At 43.2% G+C, this 22,228-nt stretch overlaps 1 protein-coding gene across 2 annotated transcripts; it reads left to right on the forward strand.

Moving 5' to 3' along the window:
• Positions 1-10,119: 10,119 nt before the first annotated feature.
• Positions 10,120-21,979, forward strand: LOC125458446 (nucleophosmin-like). Of its 2 annotated transcripts, none has more exons than XM_048543712.2 (11): positions 10,120-10,254; positions 11,802-11,884; positions 12,536-12,655; positions 13,902-13,995; positions 14,228-14,340; positions 14,693-14,733; positions 15,164-15,227; positions 15,688-15,792; positions 19,793-19,882; positions 20,593-20,667; positions 21,848-21,979. In XM_048543712.2, exons 1-11 carry the CDS (start codon positions 10,191-10,193, stop codon positions 21,893-21,895), a joined length of 897 nt encoding a protein of 298 aa, XP_048399669.1. In that variant the 5' UTR covers positions 10,120-10,190; the 3' UTR covers positions 21,896-21,979. The 2 variants fall into 2 exon arrangements, with proteins under 2 accessions (XP_048399669.1, XP_048399670.1); XM_048543713.2 differs by having other exon boundaries at positions 14,696-14,733.
• Positions 21,980-22,228: the final 249 nt, after the last annotated feature.

The raw sequence follows: 22,228 nt of genomic DNA on the forward strand, positions 1-22,228 counted from the left end.
CCTGTGAGATTTAACCTTACTCAACATCCTAGCATGCAGTAGCTTGTCAAAGGCCTTGCTGAAATCCATGGAGACAATTTCCTCACCTACTTTCTTGGTCACCCCTTCAAAAAATTCAATCAAATTTGTGAGGCACAATTTTTCCCACACACAGCCACGCTGACTGAGTCCTTGCTTCTTCAAATACCTGTAGATCCAGTGTCTCAGAACCCCCTCTAACAAACTAGCTGCTATAGATGTTAGGCTCAACGGTCTTTGGTTGCCAGATAATTCCCTGCAGCCTTTCTTAAATAATGGCACACCATTAGCCAGTTGGGTGCTTGATAGCAAGCACTGGATCTCCACTTCCAACTGAGCATTTTTTCCAGGCCTGATTAAGGATGTTATTTTATTGGTAGTGATTCCCCTGCATTTACATCATGCCTTACATCCTGATATATCTCTACAGATATCCTCGAATTTGCTTAGTTGCCTTACTAGACATTCCAATAGTCTGTCCTTTAAATATGTAAGTATGTCATTTCAGTATGGAATTGTTGAATTTTAGGAGGCTCACTCTATGGACTATCGACCTCACCTATCTCTGTCATCCTCCACTACTCTTACCACCTCCAATACTTGCTCTTTATCTTCCTCCCTTTGAGGATAGATGTTATGTTTATACGACATAAGATTTTTCTTCTTCTAATCTAGAGTATCTGCCAGGTAAATAATTTTACTACCCCTTGTAACTGCCTTGTATGAACCATTCAATCTCACTTTGAGGTTCACCTTATAATGGTAACATAACACTGAAGATGTAAATTCTTTTAATCTCAAATTATTCATTATTTCTTGCAATGTGTGATATACTGTTTTTACCTTGATTTGTTTGTACTTCTTTGGATATTCATCTCTTGTAAAAATGAAAGAATTAACCTTTGCACTATCATTCCAACTGTAACTTTTCCCAAAGGCATTTCATCAGGAAATCTTGCATAACTGTTAAAAGATACTCTTTCATCTAAGATAATAAAGTGTGAAGCTGGATGAACACAGCAGGTCAAGCAGCATCTCAGGAGCACAAAAGCTGACATTTCGGGCCTAGACCCATCTCTCTCTTTCATCTTCCTGATTTTAAGTAAGGTCCAATACAATCTATTAAGAGCCTGCTCATCTGTTCTTCAAAAAAGCTGGTAATAGACTTTAATTGATGTTTGTGCTTTCTCCTACTGTTTGATATTGTTGGCAAGTGTGGCAAAATTTGATCACATCATATGACTTCACAAGCTTCAAAATCTCCCCTCCCCGACAGCATCCCAAAACCAGCCCAGCTAGTCCCCGTCTTCCTAACCATTCCTCCCACCTCAAGCCCCACCCCCATCTCCTACCTACTAGCGTCATCCTGCTTCCTTGACCTGTCCGTCCTCCCTGGACCGTCCTATCACCTCGCTAACTCCCCACCTATATTCAACTTCACTGGCTCCAACCCCACCTCTTTGACCTGTCTATGTCCTCTCCACCTATCTTCTTTGTCCATCTTCTGTCCGCTCCCCTTTCTCCCTATTTATTTCAGATTCCCCTTCCCCTCCCCCATTTCTGAAGAAGGGTCTCGACTCCAAACGTCAGCTTTCCTGATCCTCTGATGCTGCTTGGCCTGCTGTGTTCATCCAGCTCCACACCACATTACATCACATGTAATCCTGGCCGATTAAAAATGTTTTTGTATTTTAGCTTGTGCTTTCTGATTATCCAAGAGACCTGACACTGGAATTTTGAGTCACTTGTAAAATTTTATAATGCTATTTGGTTGGAACTATCACCTGATAGACCATTGCCCATTCCTCATCAGCTGGTATTTCAGGTAGTCTTTATTTCCTCCCAAGTATGTTATCTTTTGAATTATAACACTCAGAATTGTTTCTGATTCAAGATTCTAAGTAGGCTTTTGGTGTAACTATCCCAATTCAGATATTGTTTGTTGCGTTTCTATTAAAGAAGATTAGCTAAACATGTTAGCACATTCTCTTTTCCTGCATTATTTTTTATTTATAACTTTGAAAATTTTGTTCAATGACTGAAATTCACCTTTTTTATTTGTGGACTGTTCCTGCTCCTGTCTAATTTTAAGGGTCTGTGATGTATTCACGACAGTCAGGACATAATGCAGGATGTTCTTTCTGTATAATTTCATTGAAAGATAGAAAATATGAGCCGCAACAGGCCATTCAGCCCGTCATGTGTGCCCTGCTATCCAACATGACCATGCCCGAGTCTTTATCCCAATGCTATACCCTGCTCTCCTGCATACTCCTTGACATCTTTAGCTTTAGTAAGTCTACCTACTTTTTTCTTACATGTATTCAGTGACTTGGCCTTCACAGCTCTCTGTGGTGGGGAAATTCTACAGATTCACCATCCTGTATGAAGATATTTTTCCTTGTCTCAGTCTGAAATGGGCCTGCCATGAATGCCACTACCGTGTTACCCTGTTTTGGAACCCCTGCTAGAAGTAACACCATTCCCGTATGCAGCGTAGGAGCAAATAAGTGCTGATGCTGGAATCTGTACTGAAAACAACAAATGCCAGAGATCACAGCAGGCCAGGCAGCATCCATGGAGAAGGAGTAAGCTAACTTCTTACTAGTCTAGATAACTCTTCTTCAGAGCTGGTGAAGTGTGGTGGGGACAGTACTTATGCTGTAGTTTGGTGGGGGGAATGGGTGGGTTGGAGTGTAGAGTGCTAGGAGAGAAAAGACGTTGACAGTTCAGATTAAGTGATCAGAATTTCAGAATGGCAGAACAATAGTGTATCTAACTGCCAGACTATAAAGGAACAGATAGTCCACACTGGGATGGAGGATGGACAGAGAGAACGTGATGACAGAGAACGTAAAAGGTAAAGTTAAAAGAAAGGGAAGGAATGGGATTTGGTTCACAACTTGAAATTGTTGATCTCAATATTAAGTCCAGAAGGCTGTAAAGTACCCAGTCTAAAGATAAGATGTGTTTACCTCAGTCTGTGCTGTGATTTGCTGGAGCACTGCAGCATGCTGAAGACAGACAAGTGGACATGCGAGCAGGACGTTGTGCTACAATGACTAGATATGGGAAGGTTGAGGTCATGCTTGTGTACAGACCAGAGGTATCCTGCAAGGCAGTCATTCAGTCTGCATTGGGTTTCTCCAATGTAGAGTAGATTACACTGGGCGTAGCGAAAACAATGCCTGAGATTGGAGGAGGTACAAGTGAAAATGCTGCTTCATCTGGGAGGACTGTTTAGACCCTTGGACGGTGAGCAGGGAGTAGGTGAAGGTCCAGGTGTTGCACCTGCTTCGGTTACGTGGGAAGGAGGGATGGTGTTGATGGTCGAAGAACGCACTTGGGTGTCCAGAGGGAATGATCCCTGTGAAATTCAGAAAGGGGGAGTGAGGGCAAGATGGGTTCGATGCTGGCATTCTGCTGGAGTTGTCTGAAATAGCGGAGGATGATTCTTTGAATGTGGAGGCTGATGGGACGAAGAGAGAGGACAAAGGAGATCCGATCATGCTGCTGTGGGTGATGGGGAGCATAGGTGGTAGATTGGATGCACTTGAGGGATCCTGTCAACCACTGGGTGGGAATCCATGGTTGTGGAAGAAGCAAGCCATGTCAGCAGTGCTTTTGGGAAACTACGGTTATATCCAGTCTGTCTTGTCTTGCAAGCATTTTACATGTTTCATTGAGACCCCCTCTCATTGTTCTGAACTCTTGTGAATATCGGAGGCCTAGTCATTCTCACCTCATATGACAAAACCTGCCAAGTCTGGTGAATCTTCATTGCAGTCTCTGTATGGTAAATATATTTTTTCTTTGGTAGGGGCACCAAACCACACACACGACTCTAGATGTGGTCTCCACAAACCCTGTGCAGCTGCAGCAAGACTTCCTTGCTCTTGTACTCTCATCCTCTTGCAATGAAGGCCAACATACTATTTCTAACTGCTTGTTGCAACTGCATGGTTGCTTTCAGTGACTAGTGAACAAGGACACTCAGGTCCCTTTGTAAACTGTTTCCCAATGTATTGCTGTTTAAATAGTACTTCTGTTTTTCCGACTAAAGTGTATAACTTTGCACGTATCCACATTATATTTCATTTACCATGTGATTGCCCACTCAGTCAACTTGTCTAAATTGCCCTGAAGCCTCTTAACCGTTCTCCTTACCACACCGTCACACCTGATTTTGTGGCATCAGCAATCTTGGAAGTATTACATTGGATTCTGTCATCTAAATCATTCACGTAAGTGTCAAATAGCTGAGGACCAAGCACTGATCCCTGTGATACCCCACCATTTACTTTCTTCCATTCCAAAAAAACTCCCATTTACCCCTATTGTTGTCTCTGTTAATCACTTCTCAATCCATGCCAGTGTATCACCCCACCACCATGTGATTTAATTTTGAACACTAACCCTTAAATGAGACTTTATTAAAAGCCTTCCAAAAACCTAAATACACCACATCCACTGGTTCACTTATCTATTCCACTAATATGTTCTCCTAAAGCCTTCAGTAACTTTGTCAATCATGATTTCCCTTTCATAAATATATGTTGACTTTGCCTAATCTTGTTAATTTTTATAGCCTGCTATCACATCCTTTATCATTTTTCCTCCTCTTGATGTAATTCTATTTTTGCCTTTTCAAAGGTACTTCAGATGTGGGTCAAGGTATATTCCGACATGGGGGACAGTTGTTCAAATGAAGCCAGAATCCCTGGATGACAAATCAAAATGATGATGATGAAGTAAAATGTATTTCTGACTGGTGTCGGGTAGAAAATACAATTGAGAACCAGGCTGAACACACAAGGTTTAATGGGGACTTGAGAAACTAAAAAGCAATGCAAATAGTGAGTCTAAAGAGACCAGCAGCCAACATTTGAGAAAATCCCAAAAAATTGTATACAATATAGTTAAAGGGGTGTAAAAGAGGTGAAAGGCCAATGAGGAGCTAAAAAGGGGATGTACATGTAGGGGGAGAGTGCATTGTTGAAGTGTTAAATAATAACTTAAATCTAGGTTAAAATGTGCGCCGCCAAAGGTGAACACATTCAAAGCTAGCCTCAGTGGAATTCATACAAAAGTGTATTTAGAAGCAAGTTGACTGTTAGCCTGGCTTTTTCTTCTCATCTGGCTCAGTGTGTATCCAGATTTTGAGCAGGGAGAGTTTTTATTGTCTATGCCCTACCCAAACAGACCCTCAGTGTGTATGTGTCCAGCTTAATCTTAGTAGCATTTTTCTCTGTCTCTCTGCCTTCCCTGTCCTTATACCTCCGTCTCTTTCTCTCGCCACCCCCCCAACATCCTTCCAGCCCCCGCCTTCCCCCTCCCCTACCTTCCCCCTCCCCTACCTTCCCCCTCACTTCTTCCCTCCGCTCCTCCTTCCTTCCATCTTTGCATGTGGCACTGTCTCTCCCTCCCTTAATAATTAGCTGCCTTGTAACCTGACCTACTATTTATGAACATATGAACCAAGATCAGAAATATGCCATTTGGCCTCCTGAGCCTGCTGTTTCATTTCAATAAGATCTGTTTGTGTTTTGAATTCCATATTCTCAGTTATCCCTAATAACCTTTAGATTCTTGTGATAATGGGAACTGAAGATGCTGGAGAATCCAAGATAACAAAGTGTGGAGCTGGATGAACACAGCAGGCCAAGCAGCATCTCAGGAGCACAAAAGCTGACGTTTCGGGCATGGACACTTCATCAGGAGGGGGATGGGGAGAGGGAACTGGAATAAATAGGGAGAGACCTCAGGAAATCTCTCTCCCACTGCAACTCTCTTGTAATCTCTTACCTATCTTGTTTTCTCTCCAGCTTCGGTCCGCCTCCCCCTCTCTCCCTATTTATTCCTGTTCCCTCTCCCCATCCCCCTCTCTGATGAAAGGTCTAGGCCCGAAACGTCAGCTTTTGTGCTCCTGAGATGCTGCTTGGCCTGCTGTGTTCATCCAGCTCCACACTTTGTTAACCTTTAGATTCTTGCTTGGCAAGGAATCTTATACCTTCACCCCATTATGAGGTGGAGTTATACAGTCATGCAGCACGGAAACAGACCTTCTGGTCCAACCAGTCTATGCCAACTATAATCCCAAACTAAACTAGTCCCACCTGCCTGCGCTTGGCCCCTATCCAACCAAATATTTCTTATACATGTATATATCTAAATGTCTTTTAAATGTTGTAACTGTACCCACATCCTTCATCCAACACACAAACCAGTTGCTGTGTGAGAAAGAAAAATTGCCTCATGTCTTTTTTTAAATCTTTCCCCTCTCATCTTAAAACTACGCTTCACCTAAAAAAACAGTCCCCAGTCTTAAAATCCCCCACCTGAGAGAAAAGACACCTGCAGGGCAGCAAGAGCTGGACATTGATGAGGCCTCTTCTGGAGTACAGTGTCCTGTAAAATCTCAGCATAATGTCTCAACTCCTTTACTCGAATGTCTGAGCAATGAAGCCAAGTGTGCTAAACACCTACTTAACACCCTATTTATACATGGAGCAAATTTCAAAGAATTATGGAACTGAGCCCCTAGGTCTCTCTGTTCTACAACACCATCCAAAGTCCTACTTTTAATTATATAAGTCTTGCCTTTATTTGTCTTACCAAAATGCAATACTTTGCATTTATTCAAATTAAACTATATCTGCTAAAGCTGCACAACTTTAAAAGAAACCTCCCCCCCCCGCCATTTCTGTCCTAAAACGGTTATCCCTAATTCTAAAACAGTACCCTCAATTTCTGGACTCACCCACAAGAGGAAACATTCTTTCCATGTCCAGCTTGTCAAGATTCCACACCGAATCACCCCTCCCCCCACATTCTTCTCGTGCCTAGAGGAAGCAAGCCCAGGTTTTACAACCTGTTTTCAAGATAACCCAATCCAGATGTCAATCTGATAAACTTCCTCTGAACTACCAGAATGCGATTACATTCTTCCTTAAATGTGGAGTCAAAGCTGCATACAGCATTTGAGATGTGGTCTCACCAATGCTCAGTTTGACTATAGTGTAACATCCTTAATTTTATGATCCATTTCTGAGAGTTTATCTTTAATTCCTCTTAGTAAAGGAGGGTATCCCATTAAACTTCTTAATCACTTTCCTCAGAAGACGACATGTTCATTCCATGTATCAAATTCTGGATCTTTTCTGAACCACCTCCCTTAAAATGGCCACCCAAGTGGACAGGGTTGTTAAGAAAGCATATGGTGTTTTTTGCTTTCATTAACAGGGGGATTGAGTTTAAGAGTCGTGAGATCTTGTTGCAGCTCTATAAAACTTTGGTTAGACCGCACTTGGAATACTGCGTCCAGTTCTGGGCGCCCTATTATAGGAAAGATGTGGATGCTTTGGAGAGGGTTCAGAGGAGGTTTACCAGGATGCTGCCTGGACTGGAGGGCTTATCTTATGAAGAGAGGTTGACTGAGCTCGGTCTCTTTTCATTGGAGAAAAGGAGGAGGAGAGGGGACCTAATTGAGGTATACAAGATAATGAGGGGCATAGATAGAGTTGATAGCCAGAGACTATTTCCCAGGGCAGAAATGGCTAGCACGAGGGTTCATAGTTTTAAGCTGGTTGGTGGAAAGTATAGAGGGGATGTCAGAGGCAGGTTCTTTACGCAGAGAGTTGTGAGAGCATGGAATGCGTTGCCAGCAGCAGTTGTGGAAGCAAGGTCATTGGGGTCATTTAAGAGACTGCTGGACATGTATATGGTCACAGAAATTTGAGGGTGCATACATGAGGATCAATGGTCGGCACAACATTGTGGGCTGAAGGGCCTGTTCTGTGCTGTACTGTTCTATGTTCTATGTTCAAATGTACTTGCATCCATCTTCAAACACGGCAAGCAAATCCGCTCGCATTTCTGAGATATGGTTACACAGAAGCCCTATAGAACTGAAGCATAAGGTACAAAAACAAAGTTGCTGGATAAGCTCAGCAGCTCTGGCAGCCTGTGTGGAGGGGAAAACAGAGTTAACATTTCGGGTCCGTGAACCCTTCCTCAAACCCTTCCTTTGTTCCCGATTTACAGCATCTGCAGTTCTTTTGATTTTATGAAGCATAAGGTACTTACTTTTATGTTCAATTTCTCTTGTGATAAAGTATAGCATTCCATCAGCCAACTTACTGATACACTGTACACGCATGCTAAGTTTTTATAACTCATTCACTACAACACCTAGATCTCTCTTGACTTTGTAATTCAACAGCCAGTCTTTGTTTAGGTAACACACTGCTTGCTTTTCTTATTCTTCCTGCCCAAGTGAACAATTTCACATTTACTCACATTACACTCTGCCAGATTGTTGCCCGTTTACTTAACCTATGTAGAGCTGGTCAGAAGTCACATGACACCAGGTTATGGTCCAACAGGTTTCTTTCAAATCACAAGCTTTTGGAGCATGGCTCCTTCGTCAGGTGATGTGGTGAGGGGGCATGGATAGGGTGAATGCATGTAGTCTTTTTTCCCCCAGGGATGGGGAATTGAAAACTAGAGGACATAGGTTTAAGGTGAGAGGTAGTAGATTTAAGAGGGACCTGAGAGGCAACTTTGTCATGCACAAAGCAGTGTGTATATGGAATGGGCTGCTGGACAAAGTGGTCGAGGCAGGTACAATAGCAACATTTTAAAAAAAAATTGGATAGGTACATGGATGAGAAAGGTTTAGAGGGATATGGACCAAATGCGGGCAATTGGAACTAGCTGAATGGGTGACATTAACCAGCTTGGGCTGATGCGCCTGTTTCCCATGCTGTATTACTATATGACTCTAAAAGCACACAGGCACAGAATTTGTAGGCAGAGAGATCAAAAGATCATATAAATGGTGTGAGTGGAATGTCTACAGGCTGAATAACAAGTCTCTGCTGGTGAGTAAAGTGTCAATGGTGGAATAGCAAGTGAAGGGTTAACCTATGATCCAATTAATTGAGGCAGAGAGATTCTTACGAAAAAATTTAAAGGAAATGGTGCTGGAAACAAACCAAATGGCTGGAATAACCTAAAAGGTATTAACAGTTCCATTCCAAGGGTCTAACCAAAGTAACAAGTAAATGAAAACTGTACAAACTAATTAAGGTAGACAGATCATAATAAGTTATCAAGCTGATGGTATCAAAACAGGATGGTAAGAAAGATTTAATAGATGCAGAACAGTATGGTGGGTTTACATGTAATGCAAATGAATCACAATTGAGACTATCTTCATGGATACAGAACATGGCTATAAGTCTCTGCTTGGCAATTCTGTATTGTTGTGCATCTTGAAGGCCGCCTCAGATGAAGATTACCTGAAGATCAGAGACTGAATATCCTTGACCACTGAGGTGTTCCCTGACTGGGAGGGAGTATTCCTGCTTGGCAATTATCATTTGGTGTCCATTCATCCATTGTCGTAGCATTGGCATGGTCTCGCCAATATCCCATGCCTTGGGGCTTCTTTGCCTGCAGCGAATAAGGTAGACCATATTGGCTGAGTCACATGAGTATCTGCCATGTCAATGATCTGGCATGACTTTCAGAGATTGCTGTGGCAGGGCTGTGTAATGTTATTAAGGCTGCGAATGATGGTCAATTTAAGATTTGGTGGTTGTTTGAAGGCAAAAAATTGAGGCATATGGATGATCTTGATGAGATGTTTGTTGTCATCGATGACATGTTGAAAGCTGCAAAGGAAAGTATTGGATGACGAAGGGTACTCTATCGATCACGTCCTGTGTCTGTCTTCTGAGGACATCGTTGTGCTTTTTCGCTGTGGCACATCAGAATTGGTGACTGAGTTGAGCATGGTATCCCATTCTTATGAGGGCATCGTGCAGATCTTTTGGTGTCTGCTGCGTTCCTCCTCACCTCAGCAAGTCCTCAATCACTTGTGCACAAGCCCTGTGTACGAACAGAAGGATTCAGTGACGGCAATGCCATTGAACGGTGCTTGTGCCACGTAGGGTTTACTAGATTCATCTCTCATGACGTAACCCGGCCCCGTTGGAGTCATGTGCTCATTGATGGACAGCTCCGTCCCCGCCCTCTGGATCGAACGACCGCTCTGATTGGCCCTTGTTCCGGAGACTCGCACGAGAGTTTGCGGGATTTGGGGGTTGGAGGACTGGGCGTATATAAGGCGGTCAGCGGGCGGGCGCGGGTCCTTAGAACGAGCGGAGATGGCGGAGTGTGACTTGGAGAATTCGACGGCAGCGCCGCTGAGGCCGCAGAGCTTTCTGTTCGGTAAGACCACCAGGGATGAGGAGGAGGAACGTGTCCCCCGGCCCGGGAACAAAGGTGTCCTCCCGTTCCCGGAGCGGGGCCGCCACCCGCCATGTGGCTACTGGAACACGTGTGCGGCCCCAGGACGCGTGGGGTGGGGTAGTCAGGCCGAGAGAGGGTCGCAGTAGATCACACCGCATGAATCCACTGGATCCTCCCCTGTAGCTGATGGTGTCCAAACCAGACCTTGTAATTGTACGTGATTGCAGTGGATCTGGCTTTGTATTTCAGGACATTTAAAAATACGTAGAGTGTTGACTGTTATTAATGAGTCTGAACCTTTAATAGCAATCTTTTAGGGCAATGCTGAAAACCACTTTGAGATAACCAGGTGTAGACCTGGATGGACACTGCATCAGAGGAGCAGGAAAGTGACGTTTCGGGCCTAGACCCTTCATCAGAAATGGGGGAGGGTAAAGGTGCTCTGAAATAAATAGGGAGAGACGGGGAGGCGGATAAAAGATGGACAGAGGAGAAGATAGGTGGAGAGGAGACAGACAGGTCAAGGATAACAAGTGTGGAGCTGGATGAACACAGCAGGCCAAGCAGCATTGTAGGAGCTGGAAAGCTGACGTTTCAGGCCTAGATCCTTCTTCCTGGTCCTAAGATGCTGCTTGGCCTTCTGTGTTGTTTCAGCTCTACACCTTGATATCTCAGATTTTCCAGCTTCTGCAGTTTCTACTATCTCTGAGACAGGTCAAGGAGGTGGGGATAGTCAGTAAAGGTGAGTGTAGGTGGGGATTTGGAGACAGGATAGGTCGGTCCAGGGAGGACAGACAGGTTAAGGAGACGAGATGAGGCTAGTAGGTAGGAGATGGGGCTGGGGCTTGAGGTGGGGGGAAGGACAGATTAGGGAAGTGGGGACAAGCTGGTTTTGGGATGCGGTAGGGGGAGGGAAGATTTTGAAATTTATGAAATCCACATTGATACCATTGGGCTGCAGGGTTTCCATGCACAATGGTATCATTGTGTGCTTTGCAAACTTCAAAATCTTCCCTCCCCCTACCGCATCCCTAAACCAGCCCAGCTTGTCACCACCTCCCTAACCTGTCCTTCCTCCCACCTATCCACTCCTCCTGCCTCAAGCCCCACCCCCATCTCCTACCTACTCGCCTCATCCCTCTCCCTTGACCTGTCCGTCTGCCCTGGACTGATTTATCCCCTCCCCAACTACACTCATCTTTACTGGCTCCATCCCAACCTCTTTGGCCTGTCTGTCTCCTCACCGCCTATCTTCTCCTTTGTCCATGTTTAATCTGCCTCCCCCGTCTCCCTACTTATTTCAGAACCCTCTTCCCCTCCTCCATTTCTGAAGAAGGGTCTAGGCCCGAAAGTCAGCTTTCCTGATGTTGCTGTGTTCATCCAGCTCTACACTTTGTTATCTCAGATTCTCCAGCATCTGCAGTTCCTACTATCTCTGAAAACCACTTGTCTGCAAGTGAAGAGCGCATTACGTTGCATGTCTTTACATCTTGAATTTGCTGACTGAGAGATATTTTCCTCTTCAGGATGTGAGCTAAAGGCCGGTCACAAAGAATACAAGTTGGAGGTGGAAGACGATGATTCTGAGCATCAGCTTTCTTTGAGGACGGTGAGTGGGTTTCATGCCTCTTTCACTTTTCTGACCTATGGAAAGTGTGTGTAAAAATGTGCCAAATAAATGCTGCCTACAACCCACACACCTCTCCTAGCACGACAGTTGGATTTTAATTGAGCTGAGGAAGGGGCGCTGGAACTGAAACATTAACTCTGATTTCGCTATACATGTGCTGCCAGTCCTGCTGAGCTTTTCCATCAACTTCTGTTTTTGTTTCAATTAAGATCACAAGGTTTAAACGTGCTCAATTGGCCGATTTTTTTTTTCCCCCAAACTTAGCAAATATTGACTGCAAATGAAGCAAATGACTAAGTCTGAATGTTGAAGATGAGTCTGAAGTGTACAAATAATACTGGAAATGTGCAGATCATGAATGTCATATGGGGATTAACATTCTGAACATTTACCTTTCATGATTGTGTGAATTGTATTGGTGTGCTGTGTATGTACACTAGTTGATTTTGAAACGCTAGGGAATTCTGGCACGCTTGTCAAAACTTTGAGTTTATTTTTAATATTTAACCTAGGAGTCCTACATATTCAATGCAACCACAACTTTATATTAATGCTTGTCTTTTGTGATTTCTGATGTGACTGCATCTTTAGCTTTATTTAATGGGTGTCCTCTGATTTTGCCTTTTACAGGTTTGTCTTGGTGTTGGGGCAAGTGATGATCTGCATCTGGTCGAAGCAGAAGGCTTAAACTCTGAAGGCAAGAACACAAAGGTGACTTTGGCAGCTTTGAAGATGTCAGTGCAGCCTACAGTGAGTATCCAGTTGTTGATCAAAAAGAATAATGCGTCAAACTTAGATTGGGATCTCCAGAAGAGAGTAAGTCATGGTTACAGTTTGAATTGCTTCCTACCAGGTTACTGAAAGAACATAGAAAAGTACAGCACAGTACAGGCCCTTCGGCCCACGATGTTGTGCCGTGGAATAATCCTAATCCAAAAATAAAATAACCTAACGTACATTCCCCTCAATTCACTGCTGTCTGTGTGCATGTCCAGCAATCGCTTAAATGTCACTAATGACTCTGCTTCCACGACTACCACTAGTAAACTATTCCATGCGCTCACAACTCTCTGGGTGAAGAACCTCCCTCTGACGTCTCCTTTATACCTTCCTCCTAACACCTTAAAACTATGACCCCTCGGGGCAGCCAATCCTGCCCTGGGGAAAAGTCTAGGGAAAGAAACTGGGAATTTACTGCCCTTAAAGAAAATTTGCATTTGTATATGTCAGCTTTCACAACCTCACCATATCCCAATTTTTGTGGCTGGCTCAGTATTTTGTTTTTGTTGTTGTCGCTTTAATGTAGGAAATATACTAGTTGAATTGTACTTGGCAGGATCCTTTGAACAGAACTGGGACATCTTGCCAGACAGCATCCCAAAAATATTTTGTGCTCTTGTCGTTAGCATCCTGTGAAACTGAACTGATTAAATATGTCTATCCCAGCCATTTTAGGGGTTTCACTGGTTTAGTATGTGCTTAATGTGTTTCTGAGCTAGACTAACGCAGCCCTTGTTCATTCCATTTATCACTCAAAGGCCAGTTGCTAATGTTTGAACTTGTTAACTGATATTGCCAGACATGCTGAGATTTTTGATTTTCAGATTTCCAGCTTCTGATATTTAGATGTGGCTTGTGTTGACGTGCATTGGTTTTATGATTGCTCTATTGAGTATGGTGTTGCTGGTGTTTCTGTTCATGGACCATTTGGGCACAACATCGAGGGGTAGTTTTGTGTTGAAGTTTTGATTTAATTGCCCTTTAGTTTTCATATGTTGAATTGCTAATAACAGATCAAAGTGTTTTGATATCCATTGATGAGCTTCCTGTCCTGAAGGCCATCGCAGCAAACTATAATATAGATAACAAAATGTTTTTTGGCAGTGTTGATTCTTTGAGCGACTTGAGTTGTATATATGGCAAGTGTTTTACGTACGTGGGTGGGTTTGCACAGCAAAAGCAATTTTGTGATAATTTTTAATTCTGTTTGACACAGGTTAGTTTGGGAGGATTTGAAATGGCACCACCCGTGACATTCAGGCTCAAATCTGGAGCGGGTCCTGTATACATAAGTGGCCAGCACCTCATTGGTAAGTGGGCATTAGTAACTTTCGAAGAGAATATGGAGTATCACTGCCACCAAATTGTTGAAATTACACTTGGCTTTGAGAGTCAGTTAGCAGGTCTAGCAAGCTTGTTGATGCAAGTCTGTGATCTCAAGAAAGACTTCTTGGATTGGATTGTGTCGTCAATTTCTGAGGCAGTAGGGAGCCTTTGAAAGGGAGATCAGGATGGCTTTAATCTTTTTATCCTTTTTTTAAGCATTGGACGATGATGATTTGGAGTCTGATGTTGAGGATGACAGCATGCTGGCGGACAAAACACCGAAACAAGCTGTAAAGCGACCAGCTGCTACAGCATCCAAAGTAATGCAGGTACGTGCCAAATGCTTCACTAAAGCTGCGCTCACTGATCAACATGGCAAAATTGTCACATGGTGTCTTAATGTGTTTCTTATCACAATTTCACCTTATTATGTCACCACAGGTTCCTAGGGAAGTGCAATAAGTTGGTGCTTAACACTTATTTTGTGTGTTTGTGCACTGTTTGGCGTTTATGGACATTAATTTTTACGCACGTTTTATGTGTCCGTGTCAAGAAATGTTTTCCTTTCTTGTCAATTATTTTCCATTTCCCTGCTTTCTCTTTCTCCCCAGTCCCTTGTGTTGCAGCTGCATCAAAAATTGCTACAATGATTTGGTGCTAAAAGATTTTTCTTTTGTTCAGCAGAAGAAAATGAAAGTGGAAGATTCCGATGAAGATGACGAGTGAGTGTTAAGTCATGCTTTCTTACTGTGTCTTTTTTTGTAGGAAGTTTTGTAGTCCCTTTGTGCGTGATCCCTCTTGTTCCTGAAATGGTCTGGAGGAAGCTACGATAAGAATCTAGTGGTAGAATATCAGTTAGGGAAGGAATCTGCAGTCCAGGCTCTGGAGTTTGAGTCTTTATGAATTTCAAAATTATCTGCTGTAGTTTTTATTTTAAGCTGAATAAGTTGGTTTAGATCACAAAAACCTAGATAGTATTAAAAAGCCATGATATTAGAAGTTGTAGCTAAATGTCAACAATTCAAACTAAGAACAGGTTTGTGTGACAGTGAAGCTAACACATGGGAGATCTTCTGGGGTAAGAGATGTATACTGCATGGAAATGTGACTAGAGTGGTGACTATCTCACTGAAGAAAATTTCTTTGTTCTAGCGAGGAGGAGGAGGATGATGACGAGGAAGGTGAAGATGAGAAAGCGGTCACCCCGGCAAAAAAGGTAATCCGAGCAGTTACGTTGAAAGAGGCTAGAGACAGACCTTTGCAGACTTTATGCTCCCTGTCAGTGACTGCATGCTGCAACTGCAAGATCCACTTGTGATACAGTGCCTGTAGTGTGTCCAGTGGCTCTCAATTATCTTTTGGGGTCTACACCGTTTACTTGCTTTCATGTAGCACTTAAAACATTAAAATTAGTTGCAAGGTATATTACAGGGGCATTGTTTGACAGGATTCCACCGTGGTCTGTAAAATGAGCCATTTGCAAGGATGGTTAATGGTTTTCGAGAGATGTGAGTGAAAAATTGTGGGAGAATTTCAGACTGGCATCTTGCCTGTGTAAGAGGGCTGGTGAAATCTGAGACTTCATTAGAATTGTCATAATAAGACATCACATACTTGTCTGTGATATCACTGTGGATGGTAGATAGGAAAAACTATCTTTCCAATTGTGTTGGCAGCCTCTTCAAAAAACTCCGCTCAAGGCAGCACCTGGATTGAAAGGGACTCCCAAACAAAATGGCAAAACACCCACCAAACCCACACCAGCTAACAAGCAGTCCAAGGTTAGTGACCTTTTCTTGGTATGTTTAAGTATTGTTTATTCTATGTATCTTGTAAAGTGGAGATACTGTGGAGTTTGAGGAGGACTAGGATTGCAAGCCTTAAGTGAGAAATGAGATGAAAGTCTTTGCATTTGCCTGCAGCACCAACATTCTCATATTCTTCATTTTAATATGCATGTGCACACATGCACACACCTATCTATAAGATTGCAGCAACTTGACAAGTCTGCTTCAAAGAATTTGCCAAACAGAGGTAATGCCTGGGGACACTGCAGTTTTTCCAAAATGCACAACATCCTGATTGGAAAATATATTCCTGAACTTCACCGTAACTGAGATTTTTGGAACTAGTTAACAGCAATGTGCGTGTGTTTGTACTACACTGACTGCATGGGATAAGTAAAGCATATTAGGACACCTCTAGGGAATTTGAGGATAACAGTCTTTGATTGTGACATCCAGATCCCTTTTATTAATGAAAAGAAAAATTTGCAGGATGAACTATTTGTGCTGTTAAATTAGTGTTGTGCCTAATGTCCCAGGATCACCTACACGTACATCTTTTGCCATCAAGATGTACAGCATTTGAATGAAGAACAGGAGCAGATTGTTCATCTCCTCAAACCTGCTCCACAACTCTGTAAGCCCATGGTTGATCTGACTGTGTCCACAACTTGACAATAGATAAAACATTTAGTTCAAGTATGTTCCCTAGGTATTTCCACCCAATCCTGATAATCTGCAATTCTTTCGTATCAAGAATCTTATCTGCCCCATTGTTATAAAAAAAATTCCATGACCTGACCTCACTGCTCTTTAGAAGAAAATTTCAAAGACAACTTCCAAAAAAAAAGTCTTCTTTCTGCCTTAAGTAAGGGATCCTTTAATTTTAAACATCTTCCAGCATTCATCCTGTCAAGTCCTGTCAGGACCTAGTAACTGTCAAAAAAATCTCCACTTATTCTTCTGAATGCCAATGGATATAGTCTCAACCCTTTCTTATAAAGCAATTTCTCCATTGCAGGTACTGGTTGAGTAAACCCTTTCTGAACTGCTCTGAGATAAGGAGATTAAGACTGTATTCCAGATATGGTCTCAACCATCTGTTCTGAGGAAGGGTCACGGGACCCAAAACGTTAACTGTTTCTTCCTTTTTTTCCTTCACAGATGCTGTCAGACCTGCTGAGCTTTCCAGCAACTTTGTTATTGTTCATGGTCTCAATAGCGCCTCGTACAAATGTAGCAGAATATCTCTCCGTTTATGATCCATCACTTTTGTAACAACGGAAAAGCTTCTGTTTGTTTTTCTAAGATAATGGGAACTGCAGATGCTGGAGAATTCCAAGATAATAAAATGTGAGGCTGGATGAGCACAGCAGGCCAAGCAGCATCTCAGGAGCACAAAAGCTGACGTTTCGGGCCTAGACCCTTCATCAGAGAGGGGGATGGGGAGAGGGAACTGGAATAAATAGGGAGTGAGGGGGAGGCGGACCGAAGATGGAGAGAAAAGAAGATAGGTGGAGAGAGTATAGGTGGGGAGGTAGGGAGGGGATAGGTCAGTCCAGGGAAGACGGTCAGGTCAAGGAGTTGGGATGAGGTTAGTAGGTAGATGGGGGTGCGGCTTGGGGTGGGAGGAAGGGATGGGTGAGAGGAAGAACCGGTTAGGGAGGCAGAGACAGGTTGGACTGGTTTTGGGATGCAGTGGGTGGGGGGGAAGAGCTGGGCTGGTTGTGTGGTGCAGTGGGGGGAGGGGACGAACTGGGCTGGTTTAGGGATGCAGTAGGGGAAGGGGAGATTTTGAAACTGGTGAAGTCCACATTGATACCATTAGGCTGCAGGGTTCCCAGGCGGAATATGAGTTGTTGTTCCTGCAACCTTCGGGTGGCATCATTGTGGCACTGCAGGAGGCCCATGACGGACATGTCATCTAGAGAACGGGAGGGGGAGTGGAAATGGTTTGCGACTGGGAGGTGCAGTTGTTTGTTGCGAACTGAGCGGAGGTGTTCGCTCAGTTCGCAACAAACAACTGCACCTCCCAGTCGCAAACCATTTCCACTCCCCCTCCCATTCTCTAGATGACATGTCCGTCATGGGCCTCCTGCAGTGCTACAATGATGCCACCCGAAGGCTGCAGGAACAGCAACTCATATTCCGCCTGGGAACCCTGCAGCCTAATGGTATCAATGTGGACTTCACCAGTTTCAAAATCTCCCCTTCCCCTACTGCATCCCTAAACCAGCCCAGTTCGTCCCCTCCCACCACTGCACCACACAACCAGCCCAGCTCTCCCCCCCCCCCACCCACTGCATCCCAAAACCAGTCCAACCTGTCTCTGCCTCCCTAACCGGTTCTTCCTCTCACCCATCCCTTCCTCCCACCCCAAGCCGCTCCCCCATCTACCTACTAACCTCATCCCACCTCCTTGGCCTGTCCGTCTTCCCTGGACTGACCTATCCCCTCCCTACCTCCCCACCTATACTCTCTCCACCTATCTTCTTTTCTCCATCTTCGGTCCGCCTCCCCTTCTCTCCCTATTTATTCCAGTTCCCTCTCCCCATCCCCCTCTCTGATGAAGGGTCTAGGCCCGAAACGTCAGCTTTTGTGCTCCTGAGATGCTGCTTGGCCTGCTGTGTTCATCCAGCCTCACATTTTATTATCTTGTTTGTTTTTCTACTTGTTTGTTGGACCTGCATACTAACTTATTATGATTCATGAACCGAGATTCCTTTTACACCTTCGAGCAGTCTTTCCATTTACATCATGTGCTGCTTTTATTCATAGAATCCCCATTGTGGAAACAAGCCGTTCAGCCCAACGAGTCGACACCGACCCTTGAAGCATCCTGGCCAAACCCATCCCCCTATAACCCACCTAAGCTACACATCCCTGGCTACTACGGGCAATTTAGTATGGCCAGTCCACCTAACCTGCACATCTTCTGACTGTGGGTGGAAACTGGAGCACCTGGAGGATACCCACACAGACACAGGGAGAATGTCCAAACTCCACAGGGACAATTGGCCGAAGGTGGACTTGATCCTGGGTGCTGTAAGGCAGCAGTGCTAACCACTGAGCCACTGTGCCGCCTCATTTGATTCTATGGCAGCAGAGACTTGGTTGTATGTTCTGGCTAAAAGCAGTGCATTATTTTCTTATGGCCAGATTTCTGTGTGGAAGTTTATAAAAGCAAGCCAAGGGAAATTTCAGTGGTTCTTTTTCCAAATAGAAACAAATTGTCATTTGTAGAAATTGTCCCCACTATTGACAGTTAAATCAGATATCCAACAGCAACTCACGTAACGCCCCAAGTATCTCTGTCTGAGGTATCTTTAGTTTTTAGTAAACTGCTGTACGTTGTAGCTGTTGGTCGATGTGCAGGGTCTAATTTGCAGATCAAAATATAGAAAAACACAATTAACCGAAAACAAAAATTTAATCTTGATAATCCTTTTCAATTGTGAAGACAAAGAATTCTGTCACATCACATTTTCAATCTAGGACAGAAAGTCAATATTCCACTTATGCTCATCCAAAGCAATAGGTTCCAAAAACAACCAGTACTTGGTAATTAAAAGATTACCGTGAAATTCAAGCCCTGTCCTTTTCTTATATCAGGTTATGAACTACATAAATCAGTTCAAATAAGTAGCTTTTAGAGCGGCCTTTCCAATAACAGTATATAGCCAGAGAAACTATCATGCCCAACTGCCAAAATCTTAACCCCAACCACCCCACCCCCCCAAAAAAATGTCAATAACGTTGATCAAACACATTCATGGTAAGAATTTTAATTAGCATTGCTCTTTGACTGTGAAACTGCCACCATTCTTTATCCTGAATGCAGACCGGGAATTCGGTAATAGACTTCATTAGCTGTGCGTCACTGGAGTATTTAAGCCACTTCGTACAATTTGTTTGCTGCGTAAAGTAGAGAAAGGGTGTATGGAGTAAGTGTTGTTCTTGGAACAATGGAGTGCTCATAATTTGCTTTTCCCTCCAGACTCCAGAATCCAGCAGTAAACCCAAAACCCCAAAGGCCCCACTGACCACAGAAGAAATCAAGACTAAGTTGAAGACCTCCTTGGAAAAAGTGAGTTGTTGGAAATTGCTGCAGTTTCTTTAATGTACATCAACTCAAGCACTGGCATTCATAGGTAGCTGTGAGCGGGGAATCTGATTCTGTGTAACAGAAACTTTATAGTGGAGAATAAGAAACCATGCAAGTGATCTACGTCACTGTTCTTTGCTGCTTTCCAGGGTAAATGGCTCCTTTAAACATACCGCCAAATGACCATTCTTCATGATGCAGGAGTCTCTTAAGAGGGAGTGGCATTACACTGACGTCTGATCCTATCTTTCTCTGTCTACACACTGGATATGTAGTGGTTGGAAATTGCTCACTTCTGTCTTTGTTGTGACTGTCTGGGATCAGCAAGAACTGAGATACTAGACCAAAACAAGGTGTTTTAAAGGGTCGTGGTCTTTACATTGGTCGATTCAGCAACCAGCAGAATCAGTAGAAAGGGAATTCTTGTGAATGCAACAGGTTATGATCAGGAATGTACTGTCCTGACACATCAGGCATTTTCAGGGTTATAGGAAAAGTGAACATTGTGGGATAGCTCCTTCAGTGAGCTGAATAGTTTTCTGGAAGATTATGGTCAGTTAAGATGTAATGTTTCCAATTGCTGTCCTGTATCATTTTGGTATTGAACGTAGAAGTGGTGAGCTGTTATTTGTGTAGAAATTACAGACTCTGTATTGTGGGAATGCAAAATGTCACTTTGCATCTCTTTTCAGGGTGTTGGTCTTCCCAAACTGGAGTCGAAGTTTATTAACTACGTGAAAAATGGCTTCAGGGTGGAAGACCCAAAGGTGAGTGAATGACTTCTGGTTACTGTTCATGAATGTTTTCAGACCATGTTAACCTTGCAGTTTGCTGTATGATTCTTGGCTGTTGTTGAGTTGACTTCTTAACTTGTGAATACATTATAGAACAGCTGAAAGGGCATTTATCCCAGCTGCCGGAATTGCCTGTTGCTGCTCATAGTTTTATAACTGTGTGAAATCTGGCAATCATTCTTGACAAGATGGGATAGTGAGACAGAAATGAAATACGATGGATAATGGAATTCTCTTGAAAACATAAAATACTGTACATCTTCAGTTCAGGTAGCATCTTTAGAGTTAAAACATCACTGGCTGTAAATATTGTCAGAAGTGATTTTAAAAACATATTTGTTTGAGGATATTGATGGAATTACCAAGTAGCCACAGTAGGTCGAGTATTGTACAGTATTGTTAGTGGCCACTAGTTTCAGTGCTTTGTAATCAAATTAACAAATGTTCTGCGTCTGTTGGTAAATAGCAAATGAGGCTTAATGGAAGGGGTTGGAGGCTATTCTATCTACTCACAGAACATAGAACAGTACAGCACAGAAACAGGCCATTTGGCCCACCATGTCTGTGCTGATTGTAATGCCATTGTAAACTAATCCCATCTGCCTGTACATGATTTGTGTCCCTTTATTCCCCCTGTTCATGTGTCTATCTCTTCTGTACCTTCTCTAAAGCTTCAACCAGAACTGCCCACAATATTCTGAATGTGGCTTAACTAAAGTCTTAGGCAGCTAAGTAGCTGTGCAAATTAATAAAGTCAGAGAAGTGAAGAGACTGGATTCACACAGGGATACAGTTCAAAATGTGAAGTTACAATAATCCTGTGTAAAACCTTGCTTCAGCTAGAGTGCATGTTTGGAGAAAGTGCACAATGCATTTACTTCAGGAAGAGTAAATACCAGAGGTTTTAATTGTCAGGGAAGTTATAGCAGACTGGGTTGTTTTTCTCAAGGAAGAAAAAATTGCAAGTAGCTTGTTAGTCATGTTTGACATTAGGATCAATAGGGCAAGTGACAGATAAGTTTGTAAGGGAGAAAGGAATAGAAGACCTTGATGTGGAATTTCTGATGCTATTGAAGGATATAAACCTCAGAGTAGGTTAGTGAGCTTATATGGCTGTTCTTGTACTGTTGTCTTAACTCTTTTTGTTTTATAGATCATCAAAGAACTCTGGACATGGAGACAGACACTGGATGGAAAGTAGAATAACTAGCTGTAATGCCACAAACTTGCTGTGAACATCGTCCTACTTCATCTGTCACTGTAAATAAACCAGTTTGTTTTACAATTGTCTCATTGCACTAGAATGCTTTACACTGCATCATGTAAATCAGCAGACACAACAGTACTGGGTGAACACAAAGCTGGGTGGCAAGCTTTGAAGGAGGTTTTCAGTGGTTGCAGGGCTGAGGCAAAAATGAGTCTGCAACATTATGGAGGTGGAAATGGGTAGTCTTTCTCTTGGAAAAAATGAGGCTGTTTTATTGCCAGGCAATGCTAGAGAAAAAGATGGGTGTCAATGACTAGGGCATAGGAG

The sequence above is a fragment of the Stegostoma tigrinum genome, chromosome 13 (assembly GCF_030684315.1).
Source record: "Stegostoma tigrinum isolate sSteTig4 chromosome 13, sSteTig4.hap1, whole genome shotgun sequence".
Classification (NCBI taxonomy): domain Eukaryota; kingdom Metazoa; phylum Chordata; class Chondrichthyes; order Orectolobiformes; family Stegostomatidae; genus Stegostoma; species Stegostoma tigrinum.

Coding starts and splice junctions, on each gene's coding strand:
- LOC125458446 (XM_048543712.2), top strand. CDS start 10,191: ATGGCGGAGTGTGACTTGGAGAATTCGACGGCAGCGCCGCTGAGGCCG. Junction 14,734..15,163: donor GATTCCGATGAAGATGACGA/GTGAGTGTTAAG, acceptor TCTTTGTTCTAG/CGAGGAGGAGGAGGATGATG. Junction 15,228..15,687: donor CGGTCACCCCGGCAAAAAAG/GTAATCCGAGCA, acceptor TTGTGTTGGCAG/CCTCTTCAAAAAACTCCGCT.